Below are 26142 nucleotides of genomic sequence, written 5' to 3'. Positions count from 1 at the left end.
TGACGACAAAAGCCACTGGTCTAGCATGCCTTATTCCCATTGCAGTAAAAGAAAGGATATGGGGAAAGGAATTTATAGATATATTTTCGCTCCTAGAAATACAGCTAGAGGGCCTCGATCTGACCACATGTGACAGGAAGGAGGAGGACAAGAGAGAAAGGCGCGGGCCAGAAAGGAGCGTAATTTTGAGAACTGGCTTGATGCGTTCAGAATTATGGCTTGTATTATAGTAGAGAGGTTCCCCCACTGCGCTGCTGATTCGTGGTTATACGAGGCCAACATCCACCTAGCACAGAGGCAGTTCCCCGGCGATGCATGGTTGGAATACGATAAAGGGTTCAGATTGAAGATGCAGAGGCATCCAGAGATGGAGTGGAATGAGGAGGATGTTTCAGGGTTCATACACAAGATGCTCGCGGCCAAAGAAGTGAGGGCTTGGACTGGCAGAAATGATCAGTCCTTTCAGAGCTCGTTCCAAAAGGGAAAGAACAAATCTTACCAGAAACATTCCTCGGGGAGATCCTACTCCCCAACCGCGACCAAGGCGATATGTTGGAGATACGATGCAGGGGATTGTTCATGGGGCTCCGCTTGCAAGTTCCAGCACGCATGCTCGAGTTGCGGGGGCAGGCACGCCGCCGCGGTGTGCAAAGGCTCCAAGCGCGAATCAAAAGGGGACAAGAAAGACAAGAGCAAGAAGCACTAGCCCTGAGGCGGGTGGAGGCGGGGTCCTGGTAGACATTCGACGTTGCCAGCTGGCCAGGTCCCCCATTAATACACAACAGCTGCGCAGACTAGCAAACAGGTACCCAAACAAGGTGGACGCCATGGTGCTGGTTGAAGGTTTTGAGGAAGGTTTCGTCATCCCGTTCCAGGGCCCATTGCCACGGGAGGGAGCTAACAACTTGAAGTCAGCGATGCAACACCCCAGGGTGGTGAGCGCAAAAATAGAGAAAGAAAAGAGCTTGGGTAGAATTGAGGGCCCCCTTCCAAAGGAGCTACACGCAGGTATAGTTGTCTCCCCACTGGGAGTGGTCCCCAAGAAAGAGAAAGGGCAATTTAGACTAATACACCACCTGTCATAACCCGAAGGCTCATCCGTAAACAACGGAATTGACCCTGAAGCCTGCTCTTGGGTTATGCGTCAGTTGACGATGCGATCGCATTAGTTAAAGCGTCAGTAAAGGGAGCCCTCATGGCCAAGGAGGACATTGAATCTGCCTTCCGCCTATTGCCGGTCCACCCCGCCAGTTTCCTTCTGCTGGGTTTCCAATGGGGGGGGGGGGCGCATTTGTTGACAAGGCCATGCCCATGGGCTGTGCCATATCCTGTGCCTACTTCGAGCAATTCACCACTTTCTTGGAATGGGCTCTCCACGACAGACACCAAGAAGGCGGAAAGCTGCACTACCTGGACGATTTCCTGTTCACGGGCCCGGCAGGGTCCACATTGTGTGCTAGTACACTGGCAGCTTTTGAAGCTTTGACCAGGTCATTGGGGGTCCCCCTAGCAAAAGAAAAAACAACAGGCCCAACCACGAGACTTACGTTCCTGGGCATAGAGCTGGACTCCATGGCAGGGACCGCCAGGCTGCCCGCAGACAGGAATTCAGGAAAGAAATCGCCAAATTACGGGGCCGGAGCAAAGCCACCCTCAGGGATATCCAGGGAGTGATAGGGAGACTGAATTTTGCGGCTAGGGTAATCCCACCCGCCAGGGTTTTCTCCAGGTGCCTGACTGCGCTGACAGCCGGCGTCACCCACAAACACCACCACATCCGGTTGAGTGCGGGTGTAAAACAAGATATGCAAGTGTGGGACAAATTCCTGCAGGATTTCAATGGTGTTCTGATCTGGAGAGAAGGGTGGGTGACTGCCAAGCACATAGCCCTCTACACGGACGCGGCTGGGAGCCTGGGTTTTGGGGCAGTCCTGGGAGACAGATGGTGTGCCAGCCAGTGGCCAGACAGGTGGAATGCGCAGGGGCTCACAAAGAACATCACTTTCCTCGAGCTATTCCCAATAATAGTGGATGTGACCATTTGGAAAGAGGAGATAAAAAACCTGAAACTCACCCTATGGTCTGATAACAAGGGAGTAGTGCAGGCCATTAACAGAGGCGCAGCGAGATGCCCTGACATGTTGAGACTAATGCGGCAGTTGGTTAAATTGCAGCTGGATGGGAACCTGGAGCTGAAAGCTCGCCACGTGCCGGGGGCAGAGAACACGGCAGCAGATGCGCTCTCCCGGTCCCAAATGAAGCGGTTTAGAGAACTTGTACCCGGGGCGGCCAGCGAGATGACCCCCTTTCCAGCATACCTGTGGGACCTGGGGGGGTTGACCTGTCCAGATTGATAGGGCACTCGCTCACCACTGAAGCAAACAGGAGATACAAGAAATACGCAAGCACAGTAATGAGAATTGGGGGCATTAAGTCGCTTGAAAACAAGGCAGAGGCTCGCACAGCAGTTGAAAAATTCGTGCAATGGGCATTCAATGCCAAGAAAACAAAATCTTGGGCCCAGGCGCACCTGTCCGCCATTGCCCATTTTGCCAGGCTTTACACAGGTGAGGACCCCACGGCCTCTGCCTACCTAAAGACAGCCTTGAAAGGCTGGCGAAGGGTCGAATGGACCAGGAAGGACAACAGGCGCCCCATCGACTTCGGCAAGCTGGGGCAGCTCCTGGGTGCCTTAACGAGCATCATTTCAGATAAATACGAGCTGCTACTGTTCAGGGCAGCATTTACCACAGCATTCTTCGGGGCATTCCGAATAAGTGAGATAGTGGCACCCAACAGAGAAGGCCCAGCGCAGCGTTGCCTACAAGCTAGGGACATCAAACCGATGGCAAGGGCCGTGGAACTCACGCTGAGACAGTCCAAGACGGACAGGGCACGAAAGGGGATGACGATACGTCTCCATTGCATCCCAGAGGTCGAGCTCTGCGCGGTGTGCTGGCTATTTAAATACATGGCGGCCCGCCCGGCTGGCGAGGGCCCCCTCTTCATTCATCAGGATGGAAGGAACCTGAGCAGGTTCCAATTCACGGCGGAGATGCACCAGGGTCTTGGTAAGGCCGGGTTCCGGGCATCAGCATTTGCCCCTCACTCCTTCAGGATCGGCGCAGTGACCTCGGCAGCGCAGCTCGGCATGCCGGAGGACAGGATCCAGGCTGTGGGCAGATGGCGTTCCAGGGCCTACAAGTCATATATACGCCCACACCTTTTATAAAAAAAAAAAAAAAGGGGGGTGGTGGTGGGGGGGGAGCAGCCACCTTGGGATGCTGCACGGCAGGGTTCTTGCCCTCCCTCGACCACACACGGTGCGCAGCAAGCCACCTTAATGGAACGTTTTCTCTTGACAGGGGTACGCCCGCGGCTTGTCTGGGTGGTGGGACATTCATTCGTGTCCAGAATGGAGTCGTGGTGGCGGCGATCGGGGCACAAGGCAAGCAGACACAAGGCGACATACATCCGCTGGATAGGACAGCCGGGCATGAGATGGGAGCAGCTACTGCCAACGCTGGACGGCCTCATGGCAGACTCAGCGTGGCTGCCCGATGTCCTGATCATACATCTCGGGGGTAACGATCTAGCATGACTGGGACGCAAGGCGGTGGGTCAGGCCATTCAAAAGGACCTCACCAAAGCAGCAGCGTGGCTGGGCCCCACAACAGTGGTCTGGTCCGAAATGATCAGCAGAAGGCACTGGAAAGGTGCTGACTCCAACAAGGCAGTAGATAATACGAAGCGCAAACTGAATATCGCTATGCACAAGTTCTGTTCTACCAATGGCCTGGAATCAATCCGGCACGGCCTCATCCACCCGGGCCGCCCGGAGCTCTATGGTCAAGATGGGGTGCATCTCTCTGACAAGGGAATGGAGGTGTTCTGGGACAACCTGTGGGGCGCAATGGCACTCGCAGGTTGTGTTTAGAGGACGAGGGGGAGAGCCACAAACCAGGGGCAGGGGGGGAGCCGCAGAAAGACGTAAGCCTCCCTGCGGCGTGGCAGAAATCCTACAATGGTTGGCTAACGAAACACACCGGCGGGCGGTGTGTAGGAGGAGGGCCACTCACTTTTGAATGCTGCACGGCAGGGTGACGTGGCCGCACAAAGGAGGGGAGTAACAGGAGAAGACGGCACTCGCGGCCCAGACCCGGCCGGACGGCAGGGCGCAAATGGTAGCGAGCTGGGGGCCTAACTCCAGACAGTTAAGCTCCCCTCCATGACACGCAGAAGGGCGTGGCCAACCAACCACTGGAACACCAATAGACTGACAAGGAACTGGTTATGTACAAGTGCCATTTACGAACTGAGGAGTGCACAAAATGACTGACACCTGTTATCATGGAGGGTGTCATAATCTGTAATTTGATGTGCATTATTGATGGCTAGAGTTCGCAAATGAAGATTGCATAACCAGTATGTTTTTAATATGTGTTTGATATTAATAAATCTGCGGCCAACAATGACCACCATTAAGAACCGCTATTGTTGGCTGACATTATTTCCTGGTATTGGCAAGAATGGTATGCAGAATGTAGACCGGTGAGTAAGTATATGTTGGTGCCCACTGAATAGGCACATGCGAGGGTTATTCCCACAACCAGAAGGCCACGAACCCTCGACCGAAGACGCAATGTGCAAGGGATACATACAGCTGAATGTTCTTCGCCGTAAAAGACCCGCACATGCCCCTCACACCAATGCCTATACCGACAGAGGTCCCCACAAAAATCCACGCTGCCATCTGTGTGCGTGCACACCTTCTGTTTGGTCGTTATAATTTCTCCCAGACTTCCCTTCACTCGTGGTCCTTGTAGGTCCTACATGCTTATGCTTTTGCACGCCTCTACATTAAAGCCTTTGGCATCCCATAGTGTGTTATACTGCCTTTTCTGGATGCACCGGAACGACAAACTCGAGCGTCGCACACTATGCTAAGCACATTTTTAGCCTAAGTGTTTATAAACCACGCCCTTAATTACTTTAGCAACGCCCCCTTGAGAGGCCCCCAGTTTTTTCATCCCCTTTAAAGCCCAGGGGCCTTATTTATGAAGGCCTTGCGCTGCCGGTGCGCCACTTTTAAAATGGGAAAAAGTGACGCACCGGCGGCGCAAGGCCTTCATAAATAAGGCCCCTGGTTCTTGTCACTTTTGATGTGGTGACTCTCAAGATGTCTGACATCGACAATGACCATCGGGGGTCCCATGCTCCTCCATCCAATGAGCCCTCGTCAGATCAGCAGCCTCTCTCCTCTCCCGTTTGAGCCAAAGGCTCGCACGTTTTTCCACTAAAAGATGGCAGGAATGCCATTTCGAGACGACAGGGGTCATACTCGCGTGCCTATCCATTGTGATCTTTCCACAGCCACCCATGTTCTCCACACCCAATAAAACACACATTTATTTACATGTGTCAATCCCTGAACGCAAGATCGCCATCCTCTCCGAGCTCAACACTGTGGTGCAGCAGATGGACGCTGGGTGCGGCTGCACCCATTGCAGCAAGCACCAGCTGAAACACTCCCAATTGCCTCTCATTTGCACGCTTATGTGGCCACTGTGACACTCCTCGAATCACTAGACTGAGAGCAACCAGTGAGAATGAACTTGCGCCCCTCTCCAATCCCACGGGTTCACGACTGCAACAACACACACCAATATACTAGTGTACAGACTTGTGACGTCAATTGTTGCTAGCAGAAAATCCTCCTCCCAAGGCAGGTCATACACCTTTTTAAAAAAATCCCCCGTATCCTGAATGTATGAAGGAAGGGACTTTGTCAATGGGCATAGAAATGAGTCTATGTACTTCGAGGTGTTGGAAAGAGCACTGTGGATTGCAGATATTATGGGGCGGCCTGGGGGATTGTGCAGGTCTTTGTGCACTTTTGGTATCAAGTACATTACAGGTGTTACTGGTTTTTCTATTTTGAGAAAATGCCATTTTCTCTCTCTCCGACCTTGCAAATACCAAACAGACAGTTTACAGCTGCTTATTGAATGACTATAGAACATGATTGATTCTGACACTCTTACATAGTTAGAACAATTGTTTAACTGTTTGTAAGCCTGTAAGATATATTGATTTCTCCGCCACAGCACCACATTCCCTCCCTTGTCGGCATTACATACTATGCAGTCTGAATTTGTCGCCAATTTATTCACCAACGCATAGTAATATTTTTGCTGCTGGGAGAATTTATTAGTTTTTGTGAGGGTACTGGTTGAAAGTTTTTTCAAATCATTCACAACTAACTCATTGCAAATGTCTATTGAGTCTTTCCCTGTCATGGGAGTAAATCTAGAAGCTGGTCTGAAGGCCGCAGGATCCTTACTCATGATATGTAGTCTTTCTTCTGCTACTGTAGGTGCCTGTCCTAGGCTCTCTCCAATCACTGCTTCCATTCCTGTGCTTGCTGTGCTTTCTTGCATTCGGTATACATCTAACATCAGGGGCCTCATTTATGAAAAGTGACGCATCGCTGCGTGAAATGATGCGTCATATTTAATGTATGGCGCATCATGTCGCAAGGACTTACAGATACGTCAGTATTTCTGACGCATCTGTAAGCGCAAAAGTGAAGCATTGCTGGAGTGTGTCACAAAAGTGACGCAACTCCAGCAATGCGTCCTTTCACATGGGGAAAGCCCCATGTGAAAGGGCTTGCGTCAGTCTTATGCCTGCTGTGAGGCAGGCGCAAGATTTTGACGCAACCGCATCCTAAAAGTGACGCAGTGAAATCTCATAGATTTCACTGCGTCACTATTACGAGGCTTTTTGCGGGGGAACGCCCCCTCTGCATACATTATACCTGACGCAGGTATAATGTGGCGCAGGGGTTTAAAAAGTGACGCATCTACCTAGATGTGTCACTTTTTAAATATGGCGCAACAAGGCGCATGTTTTACGCTGCCGATGCGTCACAAAAAGTGACGCATCCGCAGCGCAAAAGTGACGCAAGGCCTCATAAATGAGGCCCGAGGTTCATATCATCAACTCTCAGTTCATTGTTTTCGCTTATCTCAGGAGAATTTCTTACTGGAGTTGGAGAAATTTAGTTTTTCAATTTCAGGGTGCGTTGGAATTTGAAAGTGTCTTTTCTCGTGGTTACATAGTCAAAATCTTCTTCTGGGCAGAATGATAAACCTAACTTGAAAATGTTCTCTTCTGATTATGTCAGACTGATGTTAGTCAGGTTTACAATAGTGATGTTATCTTCCTCTATTTGTTCTTCTTGCTCTTCAAGTTCTCTCCTGCATCTGCATAATTTTTCCCCTTTCCCCCTCTTGTGCCTTTGCCTCTTCCCCTTTGAGGTTTGGCATACTGGACAAATTGTCTGGGTCTTAGATTGAATCTCCGCTCCTGTTCTAAAAAAGCAAATTCATCAATTACTGATCGTGCAGGCCCACTGTGTATGTCGCGATTGCTGGACCCTTCATCTGCATCTGTATCGACTTTCGAGCTCACTGCACTGCTCAACTCAGACTAGCCTTGTGCTGTATTTTTGCTTGCCATGTTGATTTTTTGTCTTCTCATCTCAAATTTCTTGGCAAATGTATAAATCTGGCCTTTCTCATAGTCCAATTTATTGTGCAAGAATTTCTGGGCCTTTGTTATTTAATTGAGGTTTCTAATGTACGCAATCTCGTTTGCATCTCTCCCTTGAATTTGACTATAAAATCTTAATCGCTCTCTTTTGCCAGAAATTCCCAGATTTCATTAATTTCTTCAATAATTTTAATTCTGTCTGTTTCAGCATATTTAATATGAATAAGTAACATTCTGGCCGAGGATTCATGATTGTCCTCTGCTCATTCCCTTAACATCTTAGGGTTTGGATCTTCATAGGTGGGCGCCACTATAATTCTGAGTCCTCTCGGAATTCGTTTCACTTCCAAATACTTAATTAAAGAGTTTGCTTTCCACCATTTAGATAGTTCTGCTCGTTCCAATTTTTCCAACCTCTTAAGGCGTGACAGGGCGTCCACTTTGTTAGCATCTGGGTGTTGTGTTACTAATAAGAGGTCTGTTCGCGGTAAGATCAAAAACAGATAAGGCAGCTTCCTCCCTTTCCCTTAACTCGTCAGCCGACATTTTATTTGTAGATGTTGAAATCTGGAATTAAGTACTACTTTCTTCCTGCAAGCACCGCCAGTTTCCACACTGCCAATGCAGCGTAAAACACCAAAATGGAATTCCCATCATACGCGGAGGACTCATTTTATCAACTACTACATTGCGACCTCCAAATCCAGATCACCAGACTACATGTATATAACGTGGACAACGTAACCTACAGATTAACAAAACGAAAGTTATGCTTTGAACCTGTTTTTTGGCCCAGATGAAAATGAGCTGGTGTCCATTTATTCATACCTTGGGATGCAATATAGGACAATAAATAAACAGCAACACCTATATGGAACACCTGCGGCAGAAATTGAAGTAATCTCTTGAATGATGAAAAACTTTGGGCCTCTTGTATGTATTTTTGCCATAGGGCAGTGCTGTAGGCCTTGCTCCTGCCCTGCCCTTTAGCAAAAGAAAAGGGCAGGAATGTGTTGTATCTATCAGATACAGTGCATTCCTGTCTTTTTCCCCTGCGCTAGCACACAATGTACTGCTCTGCACCAATGCAGTCACATTTGCACCATGGTGCAAGGGTGCCTGTGTTGCAGGGATGACTGTTTTTGTGCAGAAAGGGATGTTCTTGGCGCTGCCTCAGAGTTGCGAGTCCTCATAAACCTTGGGCAGGGTCAAAAAGACATGGATGTTGCTAGGAACGTCCCAGCAACACTCATTGCACGTCTCTTTAACGCAAAAAACTGCATTAAAGGGAACAATATTTACAAGGCAGAATTAAGCAAAAAAAGTGGCTTACTGCTGCCTGGTTAATATGAAGCAGTCTCCTGCGCCACTGGAGGATCGCAAAAAGTGGCGCTCTGGCAGTGCAAGGGGCTTATTTAAGAGGCCCTTCCACCACCGGTGCATCACTTGACATTGGAAAAAGTGACTTACGGGCAGCTCAATGGGCTTGTAGATAAGCCCCACTGCATTTAAATACGGTGGGAGTGCTATAGGCACTATGGTAACAGTGACTAACGGCAAGTTGGTTCCAGTTTGTACATATGGTAAAATTTGTTGGCCTCCGGGTACCATTATGAAAGTAGAAACTGTGGTTACGAGTGGTATCAGGAATGAAAAGCTACACCACTTTCTAATAAAATAAGAACTGGGACTAATGCAGATTGCAGCCCGGATTACAATTAACGGTATCCACCATTGCATAGTCAGTTAAGGGGCGGCTCATAACACCATAGGATATAACATTAGAAATGAAGTTTCTAAACCACACAGTAAAGTACCAGTGGCAGAGCCTGGTGTTAATGACACGCTGACCAAGTATAATCCGCTGATCATAAATTGCAAAAAATGACGAAAGCCACTCCGAAGTTTTAACCAAACAACCAGATGCCTCTTAGACTCTGAGAGGGTGTCACAATATAAAAACTCCAAATATGTTCTAGAGTCTTGCACGATACAAAAACCATACCTAGATTTCAACTTCAGCACAAAGGTAATATCATCTTTTTTATGCTTTAGCCTCCTCTACCTTTTTATCAGTTTGAGGCATGATGGAAAACCCCTCAGGATTAAACAACAAGTGCCATCTTTGACGCTGGGAGAGGGAAACACAGGAACACATTCTCTATTTATGTCCTGAGTGTCTGGACATTCGCAAGAATCTACTGAAACGTGAAACAACCATTATTATAGGATCTTAACCACGCATGACCATTAGCAGGAATGGGTTACAAGGAACATTCCTTCACCACGAATGTCCGTAACTACAAAGCTTTTACCATGAATATGCTGTGGTAAAGGCATGTTCGTTGTAATGGATGGTAATGGTCATGGGTTAGGAGCTCATGGCCGGGTGGGGACTGCGGCAGGGGTCACAGCTTTAAGGATCAGGGCCAAGAAAAGGGACAGATTTAGGGTTCAAGACAGAGGGCTGGGGGCTGAGACAGGGGGTAGTTTTAGGGGTCAGGGCCAGGTGCAGGCATACCAGGCAGCGTTCAACTCACCTCTGCTTCTCAGGACCCTTCCGGCTCTCCCTTAGATCGGCAGACTTAAGGTTCAAGAATGGGCAGGGGGCTGCAGTAGAAGAAAGTTTTCTCCAGTTCTGCCCTCTCTGTCTTGTCAGAAAATGTTAGTCCATTCAAAGTGTCTATTTAGCACTGTGAACGGATCACGTGAGGAGAAACAGCAAAAAATCTGGAACGTTCATGCCAGTGTGTCGCAACGGTACGCATGCCATTACAAAGGTAATGCCTTTACCACGCATGTAAATTGAACACCTACAGACCCTTACCAAGCATGCCTTTATGATGATATTATTGTGGTAAAGGCATGCGTAGTAAAGGCATATTGTTGTAAAAATGATCGTACAAAATGCAAGCGTGATGATGACGCACATGTTGTACGGGCAGAAATAAAAAGGCGTATGTGGTAACAGTATGTATGGTTACGTCATAAAACTTACTGAAACAGACTTTTAATACAAAAGACATAAGAAAAATATGTGAGTCAATTTATTATGTTTTAGGGGCACGTCACCAACACGAGTGGGACAGGCAGGGACATTTTGTAACTTTAGCAAGTAGGAAGTGGGAATGCAAATCTTTGATGACCTAATTGGGGGACAATTAAAACAAAAGGAATACATTTTTATGCCTTTTTGTATATATTTTTTAATTTGGGCGGATTGTCAGTATTTAAATGTTAGCTTTTCTTTTTTTATAAATGTGTGATATTGTATATGGTTTTAAGTAACTGGAACAATAATATATAATCTGATCTGATCAATATGTTTGAAGGGGGGCCAGATTCAGTCAGGTTTACTCTTAGCACAAGTAAACGCGCCACAGCATCATTTAGTAAGTGACTAATTCTGGCCCAGTTCCCAGAATTGCATCGGATGTAGAAGTGCACCAGTCATAAGTGCTAAAGATATACTCTGTGAGTAGAGCGGCATAAAGTAGTCCACTTCATATCTAGAGAGAAAGTCTGGATCTCAATGGAACAAAAATAATGTAATAAAGGAAATAACTAGTTGAACTCTTAAAAAGTAGGGTAAAGCTCATAAACCAGTACAGATGTCCTGAAGTGTGTCTAATATAGGAGATCTGCTATTTTTCACATACAATTAATTTAAAATATGTATCTGGGACAGTAAATACTTAATTTCAAGTTAGAGACTCCACAAAGTACTCTAATTGAAAGCAGGTTTGAAGCTGCAAACGTTGGAATACAAATATCACAACACAGATCTAACTAACAAGCATCTGTTGTCTATAAATGGCAACTAAAATTGAAAAAACTTTTAACTTTACTTTGCATTGTCATTTCCATAGTTCTTGAGTGAATTCCCAACGAGAATTTCTGTTCCATTCAACCTTTGCGAATAGTTAATTCTGGCGGTGACAGAAATGGCATTAACTTTATATGTGCTCAATAAATCCACCCTCCACCAGGGACCATCGTCATTCTCTGTATGGGTGCAGGATCCATGGGAAAAAGCTGAATCCAGATTTCCATCTATTGCATTGATCGCATGGGAAATGAAACCCACGTGGTTCGCGTCGTGAAGAAGAATACTTGACTGTGTGGCTCGACCGCCAAGAGCCACATTTTCACCTGAAAGTAGACAAGCGCATTAGGTTAGAAGAGGCCTGTAGGGGTTACGTCACTAGTATAATACCCAGCGCTAAAAAATGTTTATCTAATAGCATATTTTTTCATTAATGCATTTACCGGGTACACAAGGGTGTTTAGAAATCAGTGCCCCTATGCTACAGGTTTTTACATCATAAATACTGCAAACAATTAAAGGCATGCAAGACATGCATACTTGACCAACGTGAATCACTTTAAAGGCTTTGCACACAGATACCTGCACCAACTCTAGTGGTCTCAAGTAACATTTTGCCGGCATATTCGAAATCGCAGGATAATCAAAATTATACATCTATTCTACATCTATACATCTTTTAGTCTATGAGTAATTATCTTCTACATATTGTTAGAAATTGTATGCATTCATATTTTTGTGCAGCATTAACAGCATATGCAATGTGGTTTTACACTCAATTACATATGTACACATAAATATTGTACTATTGTCTTTAAAACTAATTTCCCATAGCACATAGAAGAGTGTTTTCCAGACCTTTGTTAAATAGGCATCAATTTGGGCCTAGCAGTCATATTGTTTAAAATGGATGCCTTTCCCTGCACAATTCGCTATCTGTCATTTCTGCAGTACACACTTAAGCAGAATCATGTTTGCTTATTTTCATGGGTATTTTTCTTCCTGGTTGTTCCATTAGCTCACTGTATACTATTCATTGCTGTTCACGGATCTAGTTTGTCACCATCTCCGGATGGCATTAATATAGAGTTTTCTGAATCAATATTCATGTAGTGGGATAGTGCTCAGGTTCTATGACAATATGACACTTAGTAAAGTTGTGCTCTGATTTGCAGAGAAAGCAACACATTTGATCATACCATTATGATTCAGCAGTTTTAGTGATTTCCAATTTGAAGATAATATATAAAATCCCTCAGTTTTGGAGGTCTGAGAGATCTTTCCTTAATACTACTAGGGATGCTGTCTGTTTCTCTCTTGATTTTGCTGCCCACTTGGAACTTAGAATATTTTTGACGGCACACTTTTCTGTAATGCCACATTTTCTGAGAGCCTTCATGGTAATCATTCTGTTCTACATTTTATAATTTTGTAATAAATCATTTCAACTATTCAGTTGATCTAAAACTAGAAGTTTTTGAGCAGGCTGTTTACATTTATTGACTGTAATTCGGATATGTGTGCTTTTTTGGGAGGAGCCTTACCTCTTGGACACATTAACTTTTGAAACTGAGTTTTAACAGTGTCTCCAATTCATCAAATTGTTGGTGTTCTTTGAAGGTACAATTTTGTGCTTTCAAAATTGCAGGGTCCCCCTTACCCACAAATTTGTGGTAGCAGAGGAGTGTTGCGAGTTAAGAACACGTCCTTTCTGCTTTATAAATTTCCCTTTTTGCCCTGTCCCTAGTCATAGTGGATTTTGCTGTGTTCTTGGTTTGTGGTGCTGCTTCTGAACAAGTTGGATCGTAAGTATTTAAAGATTCATTTGATTCTGATGGCATTTTGGTGACTGAGAGTGTTCCGGTGTGGTACTGAATATAGTGGCCTGTTCTAATTGATGGATTGTTATGCTGTGAGTGAGGTATTTGATTATGCAATGTTGATTCTGGGCTCAATTGGAGGTTTAATTACTGTGATTTTGATTAACTATTCTTATTTGTGATTCGCGTTAGAGAAGTGTTGGTTAATTATGTGTTGGTTCGATTGTCGAATTACTGTTGTTGAACTTATCAAAAAAAACATACTGCAGACAATAGAGGCCGCCATTTTAGGAAGGCAATGCTCTAGTTGCTATTACTGCTAATGGAAAAGGAGCGCTCGCGAAGTAGATGCAATTATTTCAGTCCACAATTTGACAATTAATCCACGAAAAGAGTTCGGGTTGCAGGTCTTTGTTGTGACAAAATATTAATTTTGTTCCAGAAATGTCAATGACATCATCACATGTTTATGATCAAATCATTCTTGTCAGCCTACATGTTTCGTTCATTGGCAGACGTCATCAGGGCTACAAGGCAAATATTAATGATCAAATTCCAAAACAAAAGGGCCAGTTTCTTTAAACCCAACAACTGTATTTTCCATACTCCTGCCTATCCCCATTCTGTAGATAATATCCCAGAACACAATAATTGAAAACAGTGTCTCTATATTGATGGTCTCAGTTAAAACACACTTATACATTGAATTGACAATTTACTCTCCACACACTGTTTCAGAGAAAAAATATTCAAAGGGACATACCTATGTTTATTTATCCCACAATTGTTCATTTATCAGTTTATCATCGATCATCAATCCAAAAAATCAATTTAAAAAAGAAAACCCGATGTCGGTGTTCTTATTATGTGCTGAATGTGAATCACCAAGCTACCCAATCACCACCTCCCTAGTCAACAAGACATACCAATTAAAAACTCTGTAAGCCACTCTTGTGCTGTCAATTATTACAATCAATCCAAAGAGGGTTATTTGTTATATCTCTCCCCTTATATGTCTAGAAAAAAACAAAATGGAAGAAAATCTCACAATAGTGAAACCATGTGCTTTCTATTTCCTCTCGCCAAGACTCTCCTGCCTGCTATTCTACCTTGAGATGTCTGTTAATTTGAATACTCCATTCTTACTTAGGTTCTTTAACTGTCATCTTTACTAATTTCAGTTTTCCATATCTGAAAAAATAACAATCAACAACTGTATATTCCACAATCTATTTGTAACAAATTATAAATAATCCTATTGATCAATACTATTAAATGATCATTCTTCCATGTTGGTAATTCTCAATCTCTCATACTTAATGTACGGCGAATTCCATAAGCAAGGTCAAGCATTGGGGATTTTCTTAAGCAACTGTAGTTCAAAGATCTAGGTGTACTGATGTTTTAAATCTCCCATAACTCCAATTCAGCCTTAAAAACTTAAAATAACCCATACAATTGATCACTCAACATTTCAATTATGCTATAATTCTGTCTCCATCTGTCGGAGACTCTATAGTTCTATCAGCCTCCTGCACTCGAATCCACATTTCACTATCTCTTACCAGCGTCAATCCTGCTGACTCAGTGTTGTTCATTTACTCCACATTTTAAAACACCAATGCACCAATCAGATTGCGGTAGACACTAACCCCAGTCACTGAGCTTGGTTTATACTTTACTCATTTGCATATAATAGTTACACTTCCTATGTGGTCCGCATATGCTTTGTCCTATGAAAATGTGTTCCATCTAATTAGAAAAACAACTGGAACGTGCCCAACGTTTGGTATGAGGAAGCCAACTATCTAAGGCAAGCCCGTCTGCACCCATCCGCATCCAGGGAGTGGTCTGCACCTGTCCGCCTGCCGGGAGCGGCGAGCGCCAGCCATGTTGCCCGATTGCCTGCGGAGGTGCCTTGTCCATATCTCACGTACAGCCACAAGGAGCTGCATGCTCTTCGCTATAGCGGTGGTAAGTGTGCTGGTGGATGGGTTATTAAAGATGATTTGTACATGATCTGCGATAACTGTAATTACTCCTTACATACTAATGGGACTAATCGCAAATCTCAGGGTCCTCAAACATCTAACCCTACTTGAGAGCACACTATTTAGGCTGCATTAATTAATGCTCATTCTATGGTTAAACACGCCCAGAAAATATTTGAACTGCTCTCAGTTGAACAATTGGATTTATTCTTTATCACAGAAACTTGGCTCAGTGAGTTCTTTTACCCTACAATTGAATTTGCGATCTTGAGGGGGTATAAGATTTCCAGTGCTGACCGTAAACCAGGAAGGGGGGTGATGCTGTTGTGTTCAGAGATAATTGGGCCCTCCGGCGGGGCGAAGTCTTTACGGAAGGTGACGCACTTGACTTCTCTATTATGATATTGCTGCATTTTACGCTGGGTGGCATGGTGGTCTATCCTCCCCCGGGCCCCTCGGGAGACTTTCTAAAAGCCTTTGATTTAATTGTTGTTCCTCAAATGATGCATTTTTCTAAGTTTTTCCTCCTTGTGGATTTTAACATTCACACTGATTGTGCAGATGGGAAGGATACTACAGAGCTATATGATTTCTTGAACATCGCTCAACGTACTCAATGGGTTAATACCCCTAGACATCAGGGAGGGCATACTTTAGATTTGATCTGCTGTTATTTTCCCGTGTGCATTACCGAACCCCTCCAAGTAGCATGGTCCGATCATTTTCTGATCAAATTCTCTTGGACCATTCAGGGGCATCATGCTTCTAGCAAGCTGGTCCAGGGGAAGCTCATACACAGAATTGATCCCTAAGTCTTATGCTTAACCTTGATAGACTCTCATCTTCCCCCATCTACCAGCTTGGAGGGAGCGGTGAAAAATTTTGAGAGTTGGATTTCACAGGCAGTGGAACAGCTAGCTCCGTCTAGCTCTGTAAAGCGGGTTAAAATCTCTCCTTCCAAACCCTGGTTTTCAAAGGAGCTGAAAGAGAAAAAAAACATATTGTAAAAACCTAGAACAGAACTGGTAATGGCCTACTGCCCTCTTGCTAAAATAGCACTTTGGAAGGCCCAGAAAGGCTACTATGCTTCCATAAATGTAACCAAAAGTCAGCATTATGCAGAACACATAGCCCAGTCCAGCAGTAACGGCAAGTACATTTTTTCCATTATGAAAAGCTTTGTGACCCCGGGCGCAGAGGAGATAGTGCCTCCGTCAGCCATCTGGTGTGAGAAACTTTTAAGTTTGTTCATTGATAAAATCCAGACTATACAAGCCAGTTTTGACCATGAACAGGAACTGCTTACCCCGCTGAACCTGGCAAGAAGTGTGGCTCACTGGTTAGAGCAGGCAGACCCTGAAGCAGAGGTCAGACCCGGAACCAGGGTTCAATTCCCGACGCGGCAGGGTCTTGAGCTCAAATGTCCATGGACTCGATAATTCTCGCTTCGGTGCCTGACCTAATCATGGGTTCACACTCTGCAACTCTGGGCATTAAGCTTGCTTAATCTCCACAACGCCCCCCCCCCTGTGGCGGGATGCCTGGCTTTCACCTTGGGGATGGCCTGTAGGGGCTATCTCACAGGGAAAAACCAGGACGGGTTCCCAAGGCAAGCGCGGAGATACCCCTTCGGGGGTCGATTCTGGCGCTATATAAGAAATATAATAATAATAATAATAATAATAAGTCATGATGCTTTTAATTCATCCTTCTCCCTGTCTGAATTTTCTGCTGTTGCTCACCAAGACTCATTGACTATTTTGAAATCCCTGAAATCTGGCTCGCCAAATGACCCTTGACATGCCTGCTTGTTGGCAGCTCTGGCAGAAGCTGGTAATCCTGAAGTTTATTTACTCATCAATATGTCTTTCCGAACTGCCACAGTTCTGCCCGAATGGAAGCAGGCCAAACGTCTCCCTCTGCCTAAAAAAACATCTTTTGACGGGCCAACAGTGCCAACTCTTGCCCTATTTTCCTCCTTCCAGCAGTAGCTATGGTATGTGCAAAGCATGTTTTCAAGCAGTTGACCAATTTTGTAGAGACCTCAGGATCATTACATCCCGCTCAGTCAGGGTTCAGAGCTACTTATAGCATGAAGACGGCGCTTGTGAAAGTAACAGAAGCCATTAGAGAAAGCTTGGATCTTATTGGACCTCTCTGCGGCCTTCAACACGGTGCCACACTCACTGCTATTAGCACGCTCGCGAATATTGGTGTCATCGGCCCTGCATGGGACTGGATTAAACCATTTTTTGCTGACAGATCACAGCAAGTGTGACTACCTCCTTTCTCATCAAACACACATAAGGGTACTACTAGAGTACCTCAGGGCTCTACCCTGAGCCCCCTCCTCTTTAACGTATATGTCACCCCTCTGGTATATCTGGCAGAGGAGCTGGGAGCAAAAGTCATCACCTATGCAGATGATACTCAGCTCCTCTTCACTTGGAAGGACTCAGATATTTTCCCAAGGGAAAGCTAAAAACTGTTTATCAGCCGTTTTCAAATGGCTTGCAGAGCCCAGTTAAAGTGTAATGAGGACAATTCCGAACTCCTCCTATTCATATCCTTTCCCCCACAGATCAGGGAAGCACTTTGGCCAACAGAATATCCACTTTCCAGCTCTTCTGGACAGGCAGTGAAGAACCTGGGCGTTGGGATTGAGGAAAATCTCAGGTTCTCTACACATGTAAAAAAACTTACCGGTCAATGTTTTGGCACATTGAAGTCTCTTGGGAGGTTTCTTCCTCTGTTACCCAGGTCCGGCAAGGAAATTGTTGTGCGCGCTCTGAACTTTAGCCGCCTTGACTATGCCAGTGCACTTCATATTGGCCTACCAGGATACCAGCTTTAGAAACTCTAGGTAATACAGAAAACTGCAGCCAGAGTTTTCCATGCAGGTCAAGCATCAAATATAATTGCAGGATCTACACTGGCTACCAGTGGCCCAAAGAGTGAAATGTAAGCTTCTCACTATGGTCCACTGAGCCCTCTATGGCTTAGGGCCCCTCTATCTGAGGAAGCAATTTCGTTTTTATACCCCACAAATGGATCTGCTTTCCGCTTCACAGTGCCTAGCTGCGATCTCTCGCTTTCGGCGGACAAGAATTGGAGGCAGCTCTCTATTCTTCAAAGCAGCCGAAGCTTGGAACTCTCTCCCCCTTGAACTCTGCAGCAACCATGACCCCTCCATGTTCAAGAAAAGACTTAAAACTCTGCTCTTTACTTACGAATAATTTCCCCAGTTGCATACTGTTTCCACTATTGGATCCTCGCGCTGGGACACTCTTGAGTAGCCGTGCACACTAGAAATCACTGTAACATGACATAACATAACTGTGATTTTCAAGACACCACATACATACAGATAGGGCCTTTTTCTGAATGAACTAGTTTTCCTTTTCAGGGGTTTTTGTGCCTAATTTAGGTTGATGACATTTTCCCTTTGGTGCACAAGAGTAAATACACTAGCCGAAAGTGAATTGCCATTGGATAGGAGTCTGCTTTAGTGTGAATTGAATGTGACAAGATTTGTTTTCTTCAACTTAATGATTTTTTCTTATTTACATTATTATTTCCTTTATTTGTGTTCATTGACATTACCTGTGCAATTGTGTTCTAATGCATGGTTAGTCAGTTGAGGAATTGTGCTTGGATTGGTGAGATGTAACCACAGAAAGTTGCTGTTGTTGGTTGGTTGCTGTCAGAGTTGGGATGCGATTGGCTGAACTTTGGCATAGCCACGCTGCCCTTTCCTGTTGCATCCTACCTTGTCTAATGTGGTTTTTGAAATATTTTGAGTGAGAATAAGGGTTGCTATTTCCAAAAAGCCTAATCACCTAGCGAGGGGCAGAATATTCCTGCTAAGGGTCCGCCTGCTTATGAAATGATGATGAGTATTAGTTTTTATTAACAGCACTTGCAATTTCATGTGAATCATTAAGTGCCTCACCAGAAAATATATTGGCATTTTTATTGAGTGCTAGCAGAGAATCTTCTGTTTTCTCTCCAGTTTCAAGTGAGAGGTCTATTGCCGTTACTGCTTACTCTCCCAAAAAGAAATATTAATATTGGGCTTTTATTGAACGATTTTGAAAAAATATTGCAGAGCTCAATTGACACAAATAGGTTGATGAAAATGAAATACATTTTGGATGAAAACTGGAACTTAAACAAAAACCAGAACCAGAATCTGAGTTGATTGCTGACAAGTACAGTAAAGTGATGGAGCATTTGAAAAAGAAAGTGCCAGAGAACACAATTAATCAGGCAAAGAGTTTGGGAGCAGTGCCTGCTTAATATGAGAGGCTAGTTGTTTCATGTCTGCCTTTGTTATGGGTTGGGTTCTCAGCTTAGTTTGCATATTCAGCAAAGTGTAATGTGCAAGGAGTCTATTGGTGAGATCCTGAAGTATGTTAAGTTTAGTAGTGATTGGTTTGATGTGAAGCAGACAAAGATCAAGAAGAACCTGATGGCTGCCCAGACAAATCAGTTTCACAGAAATTTCAGTAATCAGATGAAAGGTTCTAATATGGATTTTATGTTGCCTACCAATTCTGAAATTTCAGGAGTGCATCTGTTGCAAGGAGTGAGAATGGAAAATGTGATAGTGTATGTGAAAGGTCGCAGAAGGGGAGTAATTCATCATTTGGGAGTGAATGTTAATAATGATTTGCTGAACAACAGCACTGCTTGTTATTTCTGCAGTACAATTGACCACTGGAAGTGGACAGGTAGACAGAATCCTCTTCAAATCTGGAGGATTCACAGTCTGTAGCACCAGTCCATCCAGCTTCTGTGCAGAATATGCAAATGATGGGCCGTTCTATATGAAAATGCCCATAGCTCCAATGGTGCAGCAAAACATGAGAAACAAAATTCCATATAGTCCAGGGTTCCAGCAAAATCAATTGACTCTTAATAATTATTTTCCTCTGTTTCCCCAGAGAATTAATCCCAAGGACTCTGCTATGGGGGAGGAGGATTGTTTATTTGGAGCAGTCCTGCTGGTAGGCCAATGTGGCTCCTATGTAGGTGGTGAGGTAAATGGTAACGCTGTGTCTTTCTTGATCGATAGCTGTGAGAAGTTAGCCTGGCATATGATGTCCACTAGTTCTAGTGGGCACCTTGCACCAGTCTAATCGACCCTTATTGATGGTGGTTGTTAAGTCAACCTTATAGACAGCTATCCTAGGAGTAGCAGCGATGAGTAGTCTTCAAGCTTAGATTTAAGAGAGCGAATTAAGCAACTTGTTTTACCACTTATAATCCCTTGAGTACCAAATGAAAGCACACCACCCAAGGTAAACATCAAATATATATGTATTCATTTATTCTAAACACACCCTCTCTGCACTCTTTATGAAGTCAGAGGTAAAAGTACAATACAAGTTACTCAATTGGCATATGATAAGTTGCACAGTAAACGTTTTGCCCAGGGGCCCTCACAAACCATATACTAAAATAGTGGTATAAGAACCACGCGAGAATTAGAAAGCAGACCTGGGGCCTGTGGAATCACTGGGGATATTCTAAATAACCAAAGGTTAGTATGTAGGAGGCCCACGGAAGATGTGTGCAGTGACTAAACACAGCGGTGGGTTACCATTGACTTTCTATTGGAAACAAACAAGTTACAAATTTACAAAGTAAGGACACTTCTAAACAAACTACGATAGAACCCTTTTGAACTTAGACACTAGGAGGGCCAATACCCTCAAGACTACCAGAGTACCTATCCCACGGAAGCCGGGTGCATAGGTCTCTTTTGGTGTCGGGTTTCGTCGTCGATTTCAATGGAGATCTGCAAAGAAGTGCTGCGGGCGACCAGAGGAAAAGTGCTCAGGTGGACCCAAGGGTAGATCAAAGATCTGAAGAACCTGAAAGCAGGTGGGACAGAGTCTGGGTCACTTGCCAGGTACCACGATGGCGATGGAAAGCTGCCAGCCAATGTCGGGTGATTTCAGGTGAAAAGGTGAAAATTGACTCTTTGGCCACGAGGACCAGGAGTCGTCGTCAACAACCAGGAGCTGATTCGAGCTGTCCCACAAAGGATCTAGTTGACTGCGGTGTTGGTATCGGATTGGACCTAATAGTTCTTGGCAAACGCAACCCACGCAGGATGTCAAGATTGGCTTCAGTGCAGACCAGCAAGGTCAGAGGAACTTCTCCTTAGCAGGGAAGTTGGAGTAAAGATGGAGCAACCAGGAAAGCAAGTTAGATTAAAAAAAAATCTTCGGGGGGCTCACTAGCCAATGGGCAAGGAACCACAAAGATGCATTAAGCTGAAATGCAAAAGCGGCGCCCATGGGACACTCGTGGAGTGGGGGCCTCTGATCTTCAATGCAAATGTTGCTTGGGTCTGGGGCTTCAAGCACCCCAATGCACAACTTCGAGATACCTCGTGAAGTAGGTGCAGCTTATAAAATGCAGGATGTCCAGGAGTTCCGGTCCCACGTCTCTTGTGTATGCCACGGGTCTCAGCTTTGCTGTGAGTGAAGGTCGGGGTCAGAGATGTCTGGACGTCCATGTCACAGATTCTTCAGGATCCGACCGGAGCCTCAAAAATGCAGACTGGCAAAGTTGCTTTTGGTTCAACAGGTTTGAACTAACAGCCAACATCTGTTTCGCCCCCTTACATGGCCATCCGGCCCGGGGTTTCCTCTGGGCGTGTGGATTCTGATATGTTCTATCAGCATCATCGATAAAATTAAGTTCTTAGTGATTCTCAATTACGGGCGTAATGCCTGGTCAAGTTTTCTTTCTTTCACCCACTCTGATGAATAGAGTGTGAATAAACTTCCAAACACTTCATGTCAAACAAGTGCATAATTGGAATCTCTTCTAGGAAAAATCTCAGATAAAAAGCATGTTGCCCAGACAAACCTGTTGAATATACGTTCATTTTATTGGCTAGTAAGGGATTGGGACCTTCTACCCCTTCACTCTCAAAGTTGCTGTTGGTGCCTGTTTGAACAGGGTGGTCACTCCTTGACCACAAGGGAGATGTATTCCATCTTCCAGTCAAAATGGAATGTCAAAGGTCAAGGATCTATGTTTCAGAGTTTCGTCCAGGGTAATCTAAAGTCCTAGGGACTGGGTTCCTATACGTATACTAAGTTTAGGAGCTAGACTACCTTTAAGGTCCCTCCTATGGATGGAACTGAAAAGGGGGTGGTTACACCCCTTTCCCTTTGTCCAGTTTCACACCAGAGCTGGGGCAGAGTGCCCCAGCACCCGGTTTGAAATGGGAAATGCATGGAGCACCTTGTGTGCCCCAGGCAATGTCTGGAAAGCATTCACTGAATGCAGCCCTCCCAGTCCCAATACACTAAAACCTGACTGGGGAGTTACCAGTTCCTCCCTGGACAGGAAACCTATTGTCCAGGGCTCCCCTGCCGGAGTTTCATCCAGCAGCAGGAGGGCAGGCTCGTGTCTGTGGCAGCAGGATCCATTTTGTGATGCTGTGGCTCTGTTTAACTTTAACCGGCTAAACCAATAACTACATGTCTTCTCCCTCTAGAAGGCTGGAATGCTACCCCCGCAGCCAGGTCTGGCTAAAGTGTTTGACACCTTACACAACATGTTTTGATAAAGCCAAACCAAAGTTAACATTATCCGCAAGGGTTCTAATGCACTTCAAGAGTATATGGTATGGCTATATCATAGAACAGCTATAAGGAGATGGTTCGGAAAGCTGCAGAAGGTCACAGCTCATGCTAGGGCATCTTCTCACATAAAACCAAGCACTCTGCCTCCAGGATTGATAAGGCCTTCCATAGGAGTGACTTATAGGTATATATGTGTCTATAAGCATATATAGATATAGGTATACTATATCTAAGTAAGGTGTCAGAAGAGAACTCAAGTACACTTAGACTTCTTACCAGTTCTTGCACAGGAACAGAGATGCTAGGTCCCAAATCCCTCTAGGCAATGCCAGCAGGTCTATACTCAGAACCCTAAGGGAAGGGGGAATTTGGATAACATAACAAACAAAGAAGAGACTGGTCCGGATAGGCTCCTTCCGTCATTGGTTTGCAGTCACCATCTGCTCTGTCAGTGGAACCTGCAAATTAATGCATCATTACTATCTAAGCACTTCCAAACCAACCCTATAACTTAATTGTCTCTCTTAATTCTCTCACCCACCCTAGTTCTCCAGGACCTTGATGCTCTTCTGTTTTTTTAAATGATATTGTTCTATCTTCCTCATCAGTAGTTGTTACTAGTGAAATAAAAATAACATATTTGTCTCTTTATCTTTTTGCCCTATTTAATTATATCTTTGGCTATTAAGATTTTTACTTACTTTACTGACTGATGAGACTCTCTTTTTATATGGGTTCTGAGTTGACGTCTCTTCTGTAACCTCTCTTTTGTTTTTCTTATTAGGATTCCCGGGAACGCCTCTGCTACACTGGTGAGTATTTACATATGTACATTTGTGGTAATATTAATTCTGTAATCCTTCGACTGCCCTTGTAACTATTTTCTCTTTCACTTTCTCAAACCCAAGGTTTTCTCCAGGATTGAGCTTGTCCCTGCCTTGGCTTTTGTCGTGTACTTCAGCTTGCATACAGGTAAGAACAAACTATATTTTAATTTAGCCTTGCTGGTTTTCTGTAACCTTGTTCAATTTAAATCGTCATCTTCTCCCTAAGCTTCATAGCGAGGATTAACAATTTTACTCAGTACAAGTTCCAAGGTTAATTAAAAACTATAATATCCAGATACAATTATCCACTCGGTTGTCACTTAGCTCAGAATATTTGGCTCTTCTCTGCTGCCGAGACGAGGCTTCATTCAGGTTCAGCTCCGAAATTCCTCATCTCCGGACTTGACCTTGCGCTGAACTACTTGTCAACTGGGTCGTAAATCTTCTCCTGCTTTTCCGAGAATGATTTCGGGGGGGGGGAAGACAATATTCCTAATTACTTCAAAACTCTAAAAGAACAGCTCTCCTAACAACGGACTGAACAGGCTGGCAGGCTGGAAACTTCAGTGAAGTGCGACGTTATTAGAACTCTCGCGCCTCACCTAACCTTCAGACAGCTGTGCCCTCAGAGGCTAGAGCGCCCACCTTCAATTCTAATTTGGCGGCCATCTTATGTTTCCAACGATGAACCAAATCGGTCCAATTACTGTGACCAGAAAGTCCCTGACTCTTTTGGAAGGTATTTACACTGTAAGCACTGACTCTAGGTATGATGGTTCTGACATAAGGGGTGATTACACCACCTTACCCAGGCTGTGTGAACAGACCTGTGGTGTCAGTTTGGAAGGCAATCCAGGGGGGGCACAATACCTGCTGCAGCCCCTGGTAGGCCTAGGGTGCACCTATGCCCTGGCTACCTATGGTACACAATACAGAGGCTTACCAGGGTGACCCAGTAACCAATCTGGTATGTACCTAAAGTACACTGTATCAATTTACAGAGAGAACATCTGGGCTGTGGGCTTGATTAGCAGGTCCACAGCCACACTAAAGTTGAAAAACTAGAGAATCACAGCAAAAAGTTGGGGTAAGCATAGGAAGCAGACCCTACTCTCCTACAATACTTACTTGTGCTACAGTTCACGCTTTGGAGGTTCTTAAATCTACTCCTTTCGGGAAAAGAAGTACAAGTTGTAAGACATTAGCAATAAACAGATTGTTAGGCAGGTGATGGCATATATCCCTGTTTACATAGATTTAACCTAGAATAATCATCAATTCATAAAGCTGATTTAAGGTCGGCTAATTTTTTGGGTAGAGACTTACTTCGCAAGATGTACTGTGTGATTTATTGTATTGTTGGTGTCACAATTGAAATACAAGAGGAAGATTCAGTGTTCAAAATTAAATCAAATATTTCAGGAGTTCAGTTGTTCAGTTGTTCCCAGTCCTTACTAAAGATGATTTGCCTCCAAATTTACAACATACTTTCAAAGAAGAGGTATGGGACTCCACAGGAAAAAAGATAGGGCTGATAAAAAGTGCAAAAACTGTCAATATAAATGTAAAACTAGTTTTCCCTAGAAGTAGACAATAAAAACTTTCAAATCAGTCAGAAGAATGAAGAATTGCCCATCACCGAAACATTATTGAACAAGGAATTATGCAGGATGTGCTTGCTAATCCTTGCAATTTTTCTACGATGGGCATTAAATAAATGAGTGGTAAATGGAAAATTGTTTAGAACCTTTGAAAAATAAATTAAATAGTGATTGAATGTTGGCTGGTGGGACTGAATCCTACAGTAATTTTGTTCTAGATTCCAACAGAGGCAGAATGGTATACAGTTATCAATTTATGCCAAGCTTTCTTCTCCATTTGTCTGCATGAGGAATGTCAATTTTTTTTTGCGTTCCAGTTCCTAAATACATTTCTTGATTGGTGTTGAATCCTGCTGGGGTATGCTGACAGTCCTTCGATTTTTAATCAGATCCTAAAAAAAGATTTGAAATGTCTGCAGTTGCCCTGTAACTTAGTCCTAGTTCAATATTTAGACGACCTTTTGTTGGAACCTAAGCAAAGAGAACACTGTAAATGTTACACAATTGTACTATTGAATCACCTAGCTGACAACGGTCACAGGGTTTTCTCCACAAAGATGCAGCATTGTTATAATGATGTAAGTTATCTTAGTCATCACAAAGAGAAAGAGGCATGAAAAGTTTCAAAGAATGTGTTTTTGCAATTCTAAAGATGAATCCTCCTATAACCTAGACAGTGGTGAGGATGCTCTTGGGAATTGTTGTCTACTGTCATCAATGGATTCTAAACTTTTCCTTGATTGCAGAGCCTATAGTAAGGCTAACATGCATGGATGTCAGGGACCTGGTACCATTTAATGACGATTGCTTGGAGATAATCAATGTTTTGAGGGGAAAATTGCACAATACACACACCCTTGGAATGCCTGATTACAATATGGATTTTCTTTTATTTTACTGTCATGAGAGG

The 26142-nt window shown here is 44.3% G+C and overlaps 1 protein-coding gene across 1 annotated transcript in view; it reads right to left on the bottom strand.

Moving 5' to 3' along the window:
• The window catches only part of LOC147709558 (fucolectin-1-like), a 226768-nt gene that overhangs the window by 11863 nt on the left and 188763 nt on the right, over positions 1 to 26142 (bottom strand). Inside the window, exon 3 of the mRNA XM_086926043.1 lies at positions 11406 to 11709. Within this exon, the coding sequence (XP_086782169.1) occupies positions 11406 to 11709 (304 nt within the window). The remainder of the gene's footprint in view (positions 1 to 11405; positions 11710 to 26142) is intronic.

This window comes from Lissotriton vulgaris, chromosome 6 (assembly GCF_964263255.1).
Source record: "Lissotriton vulgaris chromosome 6, aLisVul1.2, whole genome shotgun sequence".
NCBI classification, from domain to species: Eukaryota; Metazoa; Chordata; class Amphibia; order Caudata; family Salamandridae; genus Lissotriton; species Lissotriton vulgaris.
The sequence above is the reverse complement of the archived record's forward strand: the minus strand, read 5'-3'. Positions and strand labels throughout refer to the sequence as shown.